The 12,704-nt window shown below is 41.6% G+C and overlaps 2 protein-coding genes across 5 annotated transcripts in view; both read left to right on the top strand.

The window, feature by feature from the left end:
• The window catches only part of rlim (ring finger protein, LIM domain interacting), a 15,503-nt gene extending 9,489 nt beyond the window's left edge, over nucleotides 1-6,014 (top strand). For 3 of the 4 annotated variants that reach the window (XM_005921253.3, XM_005921251.2, XM_005921252.3), the window contains exons 3-4: nucleotides 2,173-2,277; nucleotides 2,382-6,014. In XM_005921253.3, the coding sequence (XP_005921315.1) occupies nucleotides 2,173-2,277; nucleotides 2,382-4,210 (1,934 nt within the window). In that variant the 3' untranslated portion in view covers nucleotides 4,211-6,014. The remainder of the gene's footprint in view (nucleotides 1-2,172; nucleotides 2,278-2,381) is intronic. The other variant, XM_042212738.1, reaches the window with a different exon arrangement.
• Nucleotides 6,015-6,138: 124 nt separating this feature from the next.
• On the top strand, nucleotides 6,139-9,281 carry glod5 (glyoxalase domain containing 5). The gene is made up of 4 exons (XM_005921250.3): nucleotides 6,139-7,696; nucleotides 8,088-8,243; nucleotides 8,464-8,619; nucleotides 8,748-9,281. Exons 1-4 carry the CDS (start codon nucleotides 7,640-7,642, stop codon nucleotides 8,889-8,891), a joined length of 513 nt encoding a protein of 170 aa, XP_005921312.1. The 5' UTR covers nucleotides 6,139-7,639; the 3' UTR covers nucleotides 8,892-9,281.
• The last annotated feature ends 3,423 nt before the right edge of the window (nucleotides 9,282-12,704 follow it).

Genomic DNA, 12,704 nt, shown 5'->3' with positions numbered 1-12,704 from the left:
TTTTTTTTTTGGTTTTTTTAATAGTAGCTTTACCTCTAATGCTGGGCTTACACTGCGTGTTTTTTTTTGTTTGTTTTTTTTTTGTTTTTTTTTAGTCGCTTTATTCAGCTTCTGCTCAAACTGCACGATTGACTCGCAGGGGTTAGAAGTTCGTAGGTCACGATGCAGGGTCTCACACTATACGGCCCGATGCTCTGATGCGACCTGAGTGCTCACACTGTGCGTCCATAAAAATGAAGGTTATAACAGAAATTCTGTCGCTCGCTCTCCCTCTCGTCTTTCACTCACACAGACACGCACACCACCACCATCAACTTTGCTAAATTGCTAATGAAAAACATTGATCAGGCAGCTGTGATTGAGCAGCAATGTAGATCCAACTATTTTCACGGTTGTTGTGGTCGTGATAATTTTGTGAGGCCACATCGAAAAGGCTCGGATGAGCTTGCCAAAGTTCTACAAGTTGTGCCTCCATCGCTTGTGTCCAGATCACACGCTGCACTGCCGTGCTGCGCGTCTTTTTCGCTGACATTTGTGTTTGCGCGTGCGCAGTGTGACAAACTGCGGTGACACCCTCACGACGGTCGCGAGGATTTCAAACGTTGAAATCCTCACGACCAAGCGATTGATGATCGGGAGCTGGTCGTGAGGTGTTAATCGCTTCTCGTTACCCCACGTATACTACACGATGCACGACGCACGATGAAGGCCAAAATCGGGCCGATCGCCAAAACGGTCGCACGACTCAAAAATCGGCCAAAAATCGCACAGTGTCTGCCCAGCATTAGTTAACTAAAACACGTCAACAGGCATTTCTTATAAAACGCTATTCATCAACCACACAGTTTAAAGTGTACAACTTTCTAGTTATATTTTATTGCCTTTACCAAACTATGTGAAATAGTCTGATGCCCCAAATTATGGTTTGAAAATAAAATCTGATGTAATGGAATTTCCTGCACTAAACTATATGCTGATGTCAATATGGTTTTCCGCATCATACATATCATATGTAGTTTCTATTTTCAGTTGTCCTGTCACTGAGTAATTTTCTCCTACTTTGTCATGAGAGAAAAAGATGGTCGTTTTCGAAAGCCCCTCTTTTGGTTCATCTTATTTTAGCTGTCTTCTGCCAGTTTTATTGATATAAAAATTTATGACCTGTTGGTCTAATCTCTGTCCTCCCATCTCTCAGAATCGCTGCATCGATCGCTAGCAGTGTGACTCTGAAGTGCAGTACTGGATGTCCACGAAACGTTTTGCACCGTCAAAAAATAAAACTTGCTGCTTGATTTCACCCATCGCTGGTTATTTTTAGAACATAACACCCGCGATAAACGAGGGACAGCTGAGAAATATAACATTTGAATCCCTTTTCTCTTTTGCTCTGAGGCGCAGGGAAAAAATATCGACAAGTCGATGAACATCATTTACAGATATATTGGGTAAATGCCCAAGACATCTATAGAAATGTAAGTCTCTTCTTTGGTCAGCCCCTGGGGCTGGTCTTCATCATCATCATCATTTAGTAGGAAGAAGTGAGCAAGTCGCAGGAAGGGCAGGGAGCTGGGCTCCTCCAGGCCGATAGGTGGTCTTGGTCGAGCCCTGCCACCAGTGGGAGGCGGACCAGTGGCAAGGCCTTCATCCATATCAGTTTCAACCGTCCTTCCTCTGCCTCCAGCAACAACCGGAAGGATGGTTGCTGCTGGCCGCTTGATTTGTTCATTTGCTTAACTTGTTTTGGCCGGTAAACAAGGTGCGAATAGGACACCGGAAACAAAGCTCCCCACAGGAGTTTCCGCACCGGAAGTAGCATATGCTAACGTGCACATAGTCAATTGTCCTGTTGCTGTGATCAAAGGAAAAATGAACAATCAAAATATATGTACTGATTATTATTAATAATATATTTTTAATGTATTTATTTTAGGTTGCTAGCTGAAAGATATGTAGTTCTATGTAGCTTGTTCTTCTGTCAGCTTCCCCTCTTTCCTTGCATTAAATCCAGTATTTGTTTTTATTGTAGGGAGTTAAGTTGGCACTTTCTACCAGCTGCTTGAGAAGAGGAAGCGAACTTAACCCTTAAAGAGCAGATGGACTGCTGATGATTTATTTATTTATTTATTTTTTCTTTGTTAATAATGGAATGTTATTTTGTGATGTTTCTTCCAGGCGAGGTAACACAAGATGAGTTATTCAATAGACTACAGCAAATCAAAGATGGTCCTGAGCAACAGAATAACACCGCTGGTACTGAAAGTGTAGAAGATCCAGTTGGTATGTTTGATATTTCTCTATATATTGTTTTGTTTTTTCCTCATTCTTTGACTGCTTTTATGTCAGAATATGATTTCTCACTTGCTAATTCTGCTCATTTTCAGAACAACCGGAAAGCTCAGAGGATCCTGCCAGTGGTGATAGTCTGCTTGACTGGCTGAACACTGTGAGGCGCACAGGCAACACAACTAGAACCGGTCATCGTGGGAATCAGTCATGGCGGGCTGTGAGCCAGACCAACCCGAACAGTGGCGATTTTCGCTTCAGTCTAGAAATCAGTGTGAACCGCAATCTGGCTGAGCAACAGGCAGCTATTGAGGGAGAGCAGGAATCATCAGAGCAACCTCCAGAAGAATCCTCAGAGCAACCTCCAGAAGAATCATCAGAGCAACCTCCAGAAGAATCATCAGAGCAACCTCCAGAAGAATCGCAATCGCCAGAAGAATCGTCAGAGCAATCGCCAGAAGATAGGTCAGAGCAACCTCCAGAAGAATTGCCAGAACAGTCTCCAGAACAAGCTCCAGAGGGTCAAGAAATAGTGGCAAATGCTGAACCACCAGTTCCCATGGAGACAGAAGTGGTAGAAGAACCAGTTGTAGATGAGTTGGCGGTCATAGTGGAACCAGAGCCTGAACTAGAAGAGGTTGTTTCACAAGAGCTTGTAAGTGAATCTCCCACCTCACCTTCTCCCCTGCCAGTGCAGCCACCACTCTGTCCTTCTCCACGCAGAGGGCAAAGGAGACCCCGCAGCCGAAGTCCAGAACCACGCAGGACTCGGGCCCGTTTAGCCAGGAGCCGCTCCCCTCTCAACTTGGATCAACTTGATGGACTTCCTAATCCACGGCATTCTTACATCTCTCAAAGTGCCAGTTCTTCCAGCAGTGCTCCCCCTGTACCTCAAGTGGAGGGTAGCTCACGGACTCGACAGCATGTTCTTTCAAGACCAAGCCACACTGATGGAGATGCTCAGCAGTCTAGGGCAGTTGCAGAATCCATTCCAGAGGCCCACAATGTTGCCTCTCAGGAGGTAGAAGCCTCTGGCGGCGAAGGGGGCGCAGCAGGGCGTCGCCCCCCTACTATTATGCTTGACCTTCAGGTGCGCCGTGTGCGTCCAGGTGAATATCGGCAAAGAGACAGCATTGCCAGTCGTACTCGCTCGCGCTCCCAGAACTCAAACAACACATTTATGTATGAGAGTGAACGTGGTGGATTTCGTAGGACTTTCTCGCGCTCTGAGCGTGCTGGTGTGAGGACCTACGTCAGCACTATTCGCATCCCCATCCGAAGAATCTCCGATGCAGGTTTGGGAGAGGCAACTTCAATGGCTCTCCAGTCTATGATACGGCAGATCATGACTGGGTTTGGTGAGCTTGGCTACCTCATGGACTCTGACTCTGACTCTTCAGATTCAAACCGTGGAGCCAGTGCTCCTGCAGAAATAGAAGCCCTCCATAATCCAGATGCTACACCTGCCGATGCTCCTGCTGCTGATGTTGACGAGCAACCGGTTGCTGCTGGAGGCAGAGGAAGGACGGTTGAAACTGATATGGATGAAGGCCTTGCCACTGGTCCGCCTCCCACTGGTGGCAGGGCTCGACCAAGACCACCTATCGGCCTGGAGGAGCCCAGCTCCCTGCCCTTCCTGCGACTTGCTCACTTCTTCCTACTAAATGATGATGATGAAGACCAGCCCCAGGGGCTGACCAAAGAACAGATTGACAACCTCTCCATGCGCAACTTTGGAGAGAGTGATGCCTTGAAGACTTGCAGTGTGTGCATAACAGAGTATGCAGAAGGGAACAAGCTACGTAAGCTTCCCTGCTCTCACGAGTACCATGTGCACTGCATAGACCGCTGGCTCTCCGAAAACTCCACATGCCCCATTTGCCGCAGGGCTGTCCTAGTGTCAGCCAACAGAGAGAGTGTGGTGTAACGCTTTGACAGACTGAAGGCCTTTCGTCTCAGCCGAAGTAATCCAATATCTCCCAAGTCTGTAAGAGGCTGTGAGAAAACGTGTTTCTGCTGTTGAAATGTATTTCCTTCATACTATTTGTGAGTTTGATCGTATTGCAGACAACAGGTTTTATTTGGGGTGCTCCTTACAGTGACGATGGAGAATATTTAGTTTTTAGTTAGACATTTATTATTATTGCAGTCCAAAGTGGGGCACAAGCGATGCATGCTGTCTATCAACCCGTAGTGGCTGTGCAGTGTTGCGTTGCATCAAGCCATGCGCACAAGTAGACTGATATCTCATAAAAATAAATCCTCTGGTTATAAATGCTGCACACTTGCAGGTAGTTCAGGCACTTCAAATCTGTTCTCTCAACTCCCGAATGGCCCCTTGTATAACATTAGCTGGGTATAGGTACAGTTGCTAGTTACACCAGTTCAAAGTATTAGCTGTAAATAAGCTTGTAAAATAATTTTGAATCATACATTGTATCACTGAATTGGTTTCGGATTGTAAATGAACTCGCTCTAAGATCTGGGTCATGATGGTCTGCAATTACTCTCTGAATTTGATTTTAAATGTTTAGGTGCTAACAATGTATACAGCAGAATTATTTACAGATTGTGATGTCCAAAGGATGGAGGACAAAGTGTTTTGCAATTTACAGTGTGACTTGTGCTCTCCATTCTTGTTCACCCTAAATAAAACACTTTTTTTTTCTTTGTTTGGTTTTGAGCGGGATATACCATTAAAAAAAAAAAAAACCCAGAATGTTAAACTTTTTAGTTTTTTTTTGTTTTGTTTTGTTTGTTTTTTTCTCCAAAAGTTAAAGTCTGTTTTGGATTAATATTGTATTGTTACTTTCTTGATTATTGTAATGCCAGATGTAATCGTATGAGAAAATGAAAGCTTTTTCATTATGGGTAATGGAGGCTTTATCAGTATCAAGTTGTGAGTTCCCCACCTCTAAAATATTAGCAGGCATGACACAGATGCAAAAGGACATTTACTTTTAATACTAAATGATGTCACAGTTGTGATCCTTTTGTGTGTTATTGTTCTTCTCGATTCTTTTTTTTTTTTCTACTAACAATTGGATTAATTAAATATGAAATAAATTGTGGTTTTGGCAGAGTGAAAAAATCACAGATTGAATAAAATGGCAATCCAGACTTGCCGCCTCAGCTCAAGCCACAACCGATCTCTTTACCTGTCAGTCCACCTTCATGTTTAAGTTGCAGCTTAAGTTATTACCCCAAAGGTTTGATATATACCAAGTCTGGGGTGGGAAAGTCTCCATTATTGTTCATTGGGTTTTGCTTCATAGGAAAGTCAAGTTTCTTGACCACTGTGCCCTCCTGCCTCACGAGCAAATGCTCCATATCTGTGTGCAATACATGCAATTGTAAAAGTAAGGAAATGAAGACTTATTACCCATTATGTGTTGAATTTATTTTATTTAGAAGTTCTGTAGGTTTTAATAGCACTGTTGATGAACAGGGACACTGGCTAAAGGAAAAAAAAAAGCAACACTTAAAGCCATCCTGTCACATTTCTTATTTTATTGTTTGATGTCTTAGCCACAACTATTACTTCCCTGTGTGGAGCATAAAGGTTTGAATGCAAGATGATGTTGAATACCATTAACATGTAAACAATGTATGTTCCCTCATAGGCCATGCTTTAGTTTTGGCCTTGTTCTGTGATCCATCCAGTGCAGTATGTTAACTGGGTGTTAAATGAAAACTAACCGCTGAATTAAACAAGTTGTTATGCTATGAAATGCTTTGCCAGTATGCATTCTCTACACTTACTGGGCTGTCTGATCAAATGAACACGTCCACAGCTGTAGTCACTGGCCACTTCACTAGTTACACCTTGATGGACCCCCACCCCAATTTGACTCCAGAACTGCCTTACATCTTCATGGCACAGATTCAATAAGGTGCTAGAAACATCTCTCAAGAGATTTTGGCATCGTCATTGACATGACAGTGAGACTCAGCTGCTGCACATCCATGATGCAAATCTCCCATTCCACCTCATCCAAAAAAATGCTCTGTTGGATTATGATCTAGTGACTGCGGATGCCATCTGAGTAAAGCGAACAGTTTGTGATGATCTGAGCTTTGTGACACGGTACTTACCCTGTTGGAAGCAGTTCTCTGAAGATTGGTACATCATGGTCATAAAGGGACGGACACGGTCAAGTGAAACAACGTTCAGTTGGCACTTAGGGGTTCTAAGTGTGTTAAGAAAATATTTCCCACACTATTACAGCACCAGCAGCAGCCTGAACTGTTGATGTGAGGCAGTTAAACTGTTGATTCATGCTTTGATGGCATTCATGCCATATTCTCATCCTACTATTTGACTATCGTAGGAGAAATCGAGACTTATCAGACCAGGCAACATTTTTGAAATCTATTGTCCAATTTTGGTGAGGTTGTGTGACTTACAGCCTCAGTTTCCTCATCCTCTTCCTATTGGCTTTATCAGTCTAAAGCAGCCTAGCCATTCTCCTCTGACCTCTGACATTAACTATGTATTTTTCACCCAGAAAACTGTGACTCACTGGACATTTTCTCTTTTTCAGACCATTATCAGAAACACTCAGATCAGCCCATCTGGTACAAAGAGCAATGCAACTTTCCAAGTCACTTATACACCTTTCTTCCTGATTATGATGCTTGGCTTGAACTTCAGCATGTGATCTTGACCATATCCATACACCTAACTGCACTGCAAAGCTGCCATGTGATTGCCTGATTAGATATTTGCATTAACAAGCACTTGAACAGGTGTACATAATGAAATGGCCAGAAAGTGCACTTTATTTGTACTTTGCCAGTCATTTATTAACGGGCCTCTGAGCAGATCCTTAAACTACCCTGTGATCAGAACAAGTAGATGGATCATGAGCCTGCCTGCCAGCAGGCTCTATATCACAAACCAAAAAACTGACCCCTTTGTTTGAAATTCAATACTGCATATGTTACAAAGGTGGAATAGTGTGAGCATTGTAATGTGTGCATTAAATGATGGGCTTAGTGTACTTAGTAGTTTACCCTGAGCACTGTCCTTATTTAAATAGAGAAAAGCAGTACATCAATATGACCTCAATAACAAAACTCAGACTATTATTTACATTAAACGCATGATTACACTTTACGGCAGGGCAGCCGTACTGCACAGGTGTACCTGACAAACGATTAGTGTTGTTATTACCCCTCAGAATCCCAGCCGACAGACAAAAAACAATGGTCCTTGTTTATGCCCATGCACTCTGTATAAACTGCATGTTTCGACAAGCATATAAACGTACGGCCATTGTGCTGTGGTAAATGTTTCACAGGACACGAGTGGAAAAAACGAGGAAGTAGCCTACCGCTGTCACATTACGGCAGGATGGCGCTCCGGGCAGCTGGAGGTCGTTTATGGCAGTTTCAGAAGAGCTGTCTGAAGGTAAAATGCGTTATTATCTGGCTAAAGGGCTAACAGTGCACACCTATCACCACTATTGTCCCGTAAACTTTGGCAGGCTGCAGATGTTTAGACGTAAAAACAGTTTAGACTTCCGTTTTTAGGGAAGCGACGGAACCGAATTGTGAAGTTGGTTAATGGTGTAAGTGGCTCGAGTTTATATTGACGAGCTAAGGATATGGGCTAACAAGCTACGAGAGCTAAATCGATATTTTTAAAACCAGTGCTTCCTTTCACCTCTCACACGTCTACGGGCTGAAGCACACACTCACCACGGAGCGTCGCTGTTCGCACTCAGCTCAACTACAGCCACTTCTATTCATGGCGACAAAGTCAACTCCTAAATCAAAGTTTGTTCTCTTTTCTCTTGTAGGTTACCAGCTTTCAAACACTAGGAACTGTCAAATACAAAAGAAGCTGTCCCGTTGAAGTGAGCCATCTGGATCATTTGGTGCTTACAGTGAAAAGTGTGCCAGATACCATCAGTTTTTACAGCTCAGTTCTTGGCATGGAAGTGGTCACTTTTAAGGTATGCACAGTAAAAACCCATTATTTTTATTATTAATGCTGTTGGGCATGTTTATATTAAATACGCTTGTTTATTATAATGACAAATAATTGCATTGCAGTAGAAAAAGTGAACTGCCATGGTTTTTAAAAAAAATGTCCACTAGGTGGCATGCTTTGATTGTGAGTCTTGAGCTTGGAGTCTTCTGTACACCCACTCACATCTTATCTGCATTTTCAAGGCAAACCGCAAGGCTCTGAGCTTTGGGCAGCAGAAGTTTAACCTTCACCAGCGGGGGCAGGAGTTTGAACCAAAAGCTAAGCATCCAACCTCCGGCTCTGCAGACTTGTGCCTCATAACCAAAACCCCTCTAGCTGAAGTAGCTGCTCATCTTAAGGTAGTTCACACAATTCCTTAAGTGGTTTTGATTTTACAGGTCACATTATGTAACCATTTTGAGGAAAGGAAGTTAGGAAAAAAATCAGGGCTTGTGAAAATGTTCTGTGTCCTTTTCTCCTCTTGCAGGCTTGTGGAGTCAAGATTGAAGAGGGTCCCGTGGAGAGGACGGGGGCTGTGGGGACCATCATCTCACTGTACTTTAGAGATCCTGACCAAAATCTTATTGAAGTGTCAAACTATAACCAGTCAACAGCAAAGGACTCTTCTTGATACTTCTTTGGCCTTGGTTACTGACATGTCAAACAACTCACCAGCCCACCAAACTCATTCTAGTCTGGTATACAACGCAAAATTATTGCTTTTACTATAATTGTATTTAGTTTAAGCTGTTATTTTAGAGTCTGTTATGAGTCATTAGGACAGGGTGTGGGTGTTCAGCTCTGCTTAAGTTTCTGTTTTAGTTGTGTTTGGACAAAGCAGTGCAGGCACAGTTTAGTAGAAAAAGTGAAGAATACTACCAGAGGATGTTTATCCACAAGTTTAAATGGGCACTTGTGACGGTTTCTATATAACTCTGTCTGTGACATTGCTTTGCAGAGGAAAATAAAAGGTTATAATGTGCACCAAAGGCTCTGTTGGATTTCTGCTTTTTTTTTTTTTTTTTTTTTTTTTTAAATGTTTGGAAACAAGAAAAATATCTGCTCCTTCTGTTACCATTTCTTGTGTTGTTTTTGTCACTATGAGTTCTTAAGCCATTTATTAATGCAGCACTACAGCTGCATTACTCAGCAATGCAGTGTTTAGCTGCACATTAGTTTAAGAGTGAAAAATAAAATCCTGGGATTTAAGTTATTTACATGCAAGAGTAGTACTAAAACCATTTTATAAGTGTGCTGTGGTAGAGGCTGTGAGATCGCAGTAAATCGATAGTTACGGCACACTAACATAAGGCATCTAATCAGATTATTTTGTTGGAGAAGAATTACAAAAAGGTCTGATGTCGACATTATGTAGTCAGTGTTGATTTATCAAAGAGCCAAAACACTGAAATGGGCAAAACATTTGAAAAACCCTACCTAAAAAAGCGCTGTATGAACTAAAGTACTGTGGCACTTTCACGTTGCACCTGCAGCTGCTTGGCCACGGAAAGCCACGCCATGAAGCTCCCAGAGTGCCGTGTTTGTGCTGATGTTAATGCCAGAAGAGTTTTGGAGCTCTTCTGGCAGCTTATATTGAATTGCTAAAATTACTGCTGTATATAACATAATATTGAAGCCCTTTCTCTAGCTTTTCAACCCCACAGTGAGACCATTTTTTGGCTCACATATGTTATATAACAATAAAGAATATGTTATATTCTTTATTGTTGCTTCAGACATACACAATGTCCCATTTAAACATGGCATATGAGCTACAGTTATGGCCCAGAGTTTTGGCAGTGGCACAAAGTACATCATGCACCTTGCCTCTTTAGCTTTTGTTTAGATTATTATTATTATTATTTATTTTTTTACACGTTTCTATGATTTAGTGAAGAACAATCACAAGGACGTTATAAGTTAAAAAAAACTTTATTAACAAATAAATACAAATTCAGTTCTGGTAGTGGTGCCACAGCTATTATCATCTTTTATATTCTCATTTTTTCCCCCATTCAAAGCATTTAAACGTGTGATTTCTTTTCATGTCTGTAACAAGACACTACAGATGACACGCCAGTTGCTGCAACCCAAAACTGCACACCAGTAATTCACGCTTAGAGTTCATGGAGTAGTAAATATACAAAGGCTGTGTTACATTTCAGTTTTACAGGGAAGTTTGCCTTTAGTTATAGTAATTCACCTTGTTCCTGAAAATCTTCTTGACTAGTGACGTTTGCTTTTATTGTCTTCCACTGATTTTTAACCCTTTAGGATGAATACTCATTGTTCTAGTTTTTTTGTTTTGTTGTCAAGGAAAAGGCCCACTGATGACACAGATAACCCACTTGTAAACACCCCCTCTGCTACCTGACAACAGAAGCAGTATCGATGAGCATGGGGAGGGTTGATGTTGCATCACCGTTATATTGTCTGTTTTGATGTGGGTGTAAAAAGTATAATAGCTAAACCTGTGGTATTCGTGCTTATTGTGTTTGAGTTCTCGGACTTGTTGATCAGTGTGTCCCAATACAAAAGAATTCATGTTGCATCATATTAAGGGTTTTCCTCATCGTAGATGATATTTTTAGCTGTAATCCTTTTCATGATGAAACAGTGTAGTGTCCATAGGAATAGAATTATAATGAATGATGTGTGATACAATGGAGCCTATCCCAGCTGTCATAGTGCGAGAGGCGGGGTACACCCTGGACAGGTTGCCAGTCTGTCGCAGGGCTCCTTCCTTCTATCATTTCCTTATTATTGTTATTGCTCATGTCAGTAATATTGTCTTTATAAGCGCAAGGACCAGGTATGAGGAAAAAAACTATATTTCCCAGCACTATTTCGTATTTTATAACATCTTTTTATGATATTTATTCCATATGATAACCCCCTCAAACACACAAATTCTCTGTTAATATTTGTGTGTAGTTTTTTAGATAATTATTTATTAAAAGCTAGACATTTTAAATGAGAATAAGAAAGAAAAGTATGTCTTTGTGCCCCCTTTTCCCTGTTAATGCCCTATCGGCCCCCCTGGCTAAACTTTGCTAGATCCGCCCCTGCACAGTTACCAGCGTCAGCTGTAGAAAAAGATCCTGGAGTAGAAAGTAATATTAAATAAATTCTAACAACAGCTTATCAAGCTTAAACGTGCTGCTGTTGTTCAGCCGCTGGTTTCCTCTTTCTGGTGCAAAGTGGGCCAAAAGCAAACAAGAGACACGGACTCGCGACAGAAAAGCCGATCAGCTGATCGTTAAGCAGTTTCATGATTGAAGTAGCAGCAAGAAGAGGCAGTCGCTCCATATATCGCTTGTTAAGCTTAACGCAGGAATGCTTTACAAACATTCAGAGATGGACTTACACACTTGCTTTACTTCTCTCGGGGATAACTTTGTCGGAGATGAAATGCCGGGTTGCTAGCGAAGCTCCAAATGCTATCCAGACCACCGACAGGTCCCGCATGCCACAGCCGCTCTATCACGTGATGCATACTGCTCCGACGTGCTAACGTTCTGAGGTGAGTTACGGCGTGTTGCAAGTTTTGTGAGGTGCTTTCGTGATATTTAATGGATCGGATTACATGTTTTATTTTTCTCCGATATCCGATCCAGTAATTTAGGTCAGTATCGGACCGATACCGATACGTAATATCGGATCGGTCCATCTCTAGTAAAAAGTATAATAGCTAAACCTGTGGTATTCGTGCTTATTGTGTTTGAGTTCTCGGACTTGTTGATCAGTGTGTCCCAATACAAAAGAATTCATGTTGCATCATATTAAGGGTTTTCCTCATCGTAGATGATATTTTTAGCTGTAATCCTTTTCATGATGAAACAGTGTAGTGTCCATAGGAATAGAATTATAATGAATGATGTGTGATACAATGGAGCCTATCCCAGCTGTCATAGTGCGAGAGGCGGGGTACACCCTGGACAGGTTGCCAGTCTGTCGCAGGGCTCCTTCCTTCTATCATTTCCTTATTATTGTTATTGCTCATGTCAGTAATATTGTCTTTATAAGCGCAAGGACCAGGTATGAGGAAAAAAACTATATTTCCCAGCACTATTTCGTATTTTATAACATCTTTTTATGATATTTATTCCATATGATAACCCCCTCAAACACACAAATTCTCTGTTAATATTTGTGTGTAGTTTTTTTAACTTTGTCTGTCTTTTATCCACTTCACCAGCTAGTCTGGATTGTAGTTATATAAGAATGATGTATCAACAAACTTTTTTTTTTTAATTTGCGAAAGGCCAGCACATCAGTTAAGAATGTAACAAAGTCTATATCTATCTCACTAAAGTCTTTCCTATCTCACTAATAGTTCTTTTTTTTTTTTTGGCAATTATTTGCTTGCATCAGCACATTTTATGACCTGTACTTCAACCGATAGTGTTAGTTAAAGTACACAAGCATATTTGTTTTATAATCA

The sequence above is a fragment of the Haplochromis burtoni genome, unplaced genomic scaffold (assembly GCF_018398535.1).
Source record: "Haplochromis burtoni strain Fernald_Lab_line unplaced genomic scaffold, NCSU_Asbu1 Contig_10, whole genome shotgun sequence".
Classification (NCBI taxonomy): Eukaryota; Metazoa; Chordata; class Actinopteri; order Cichliformes; family Cichlidae; genus Haplochromis; species Haplochromis burtoni.
Note: the sequence above shows the minus strand (reverse complement) of the source record. Positions and strands in the feature narration are given on the sequence as shown.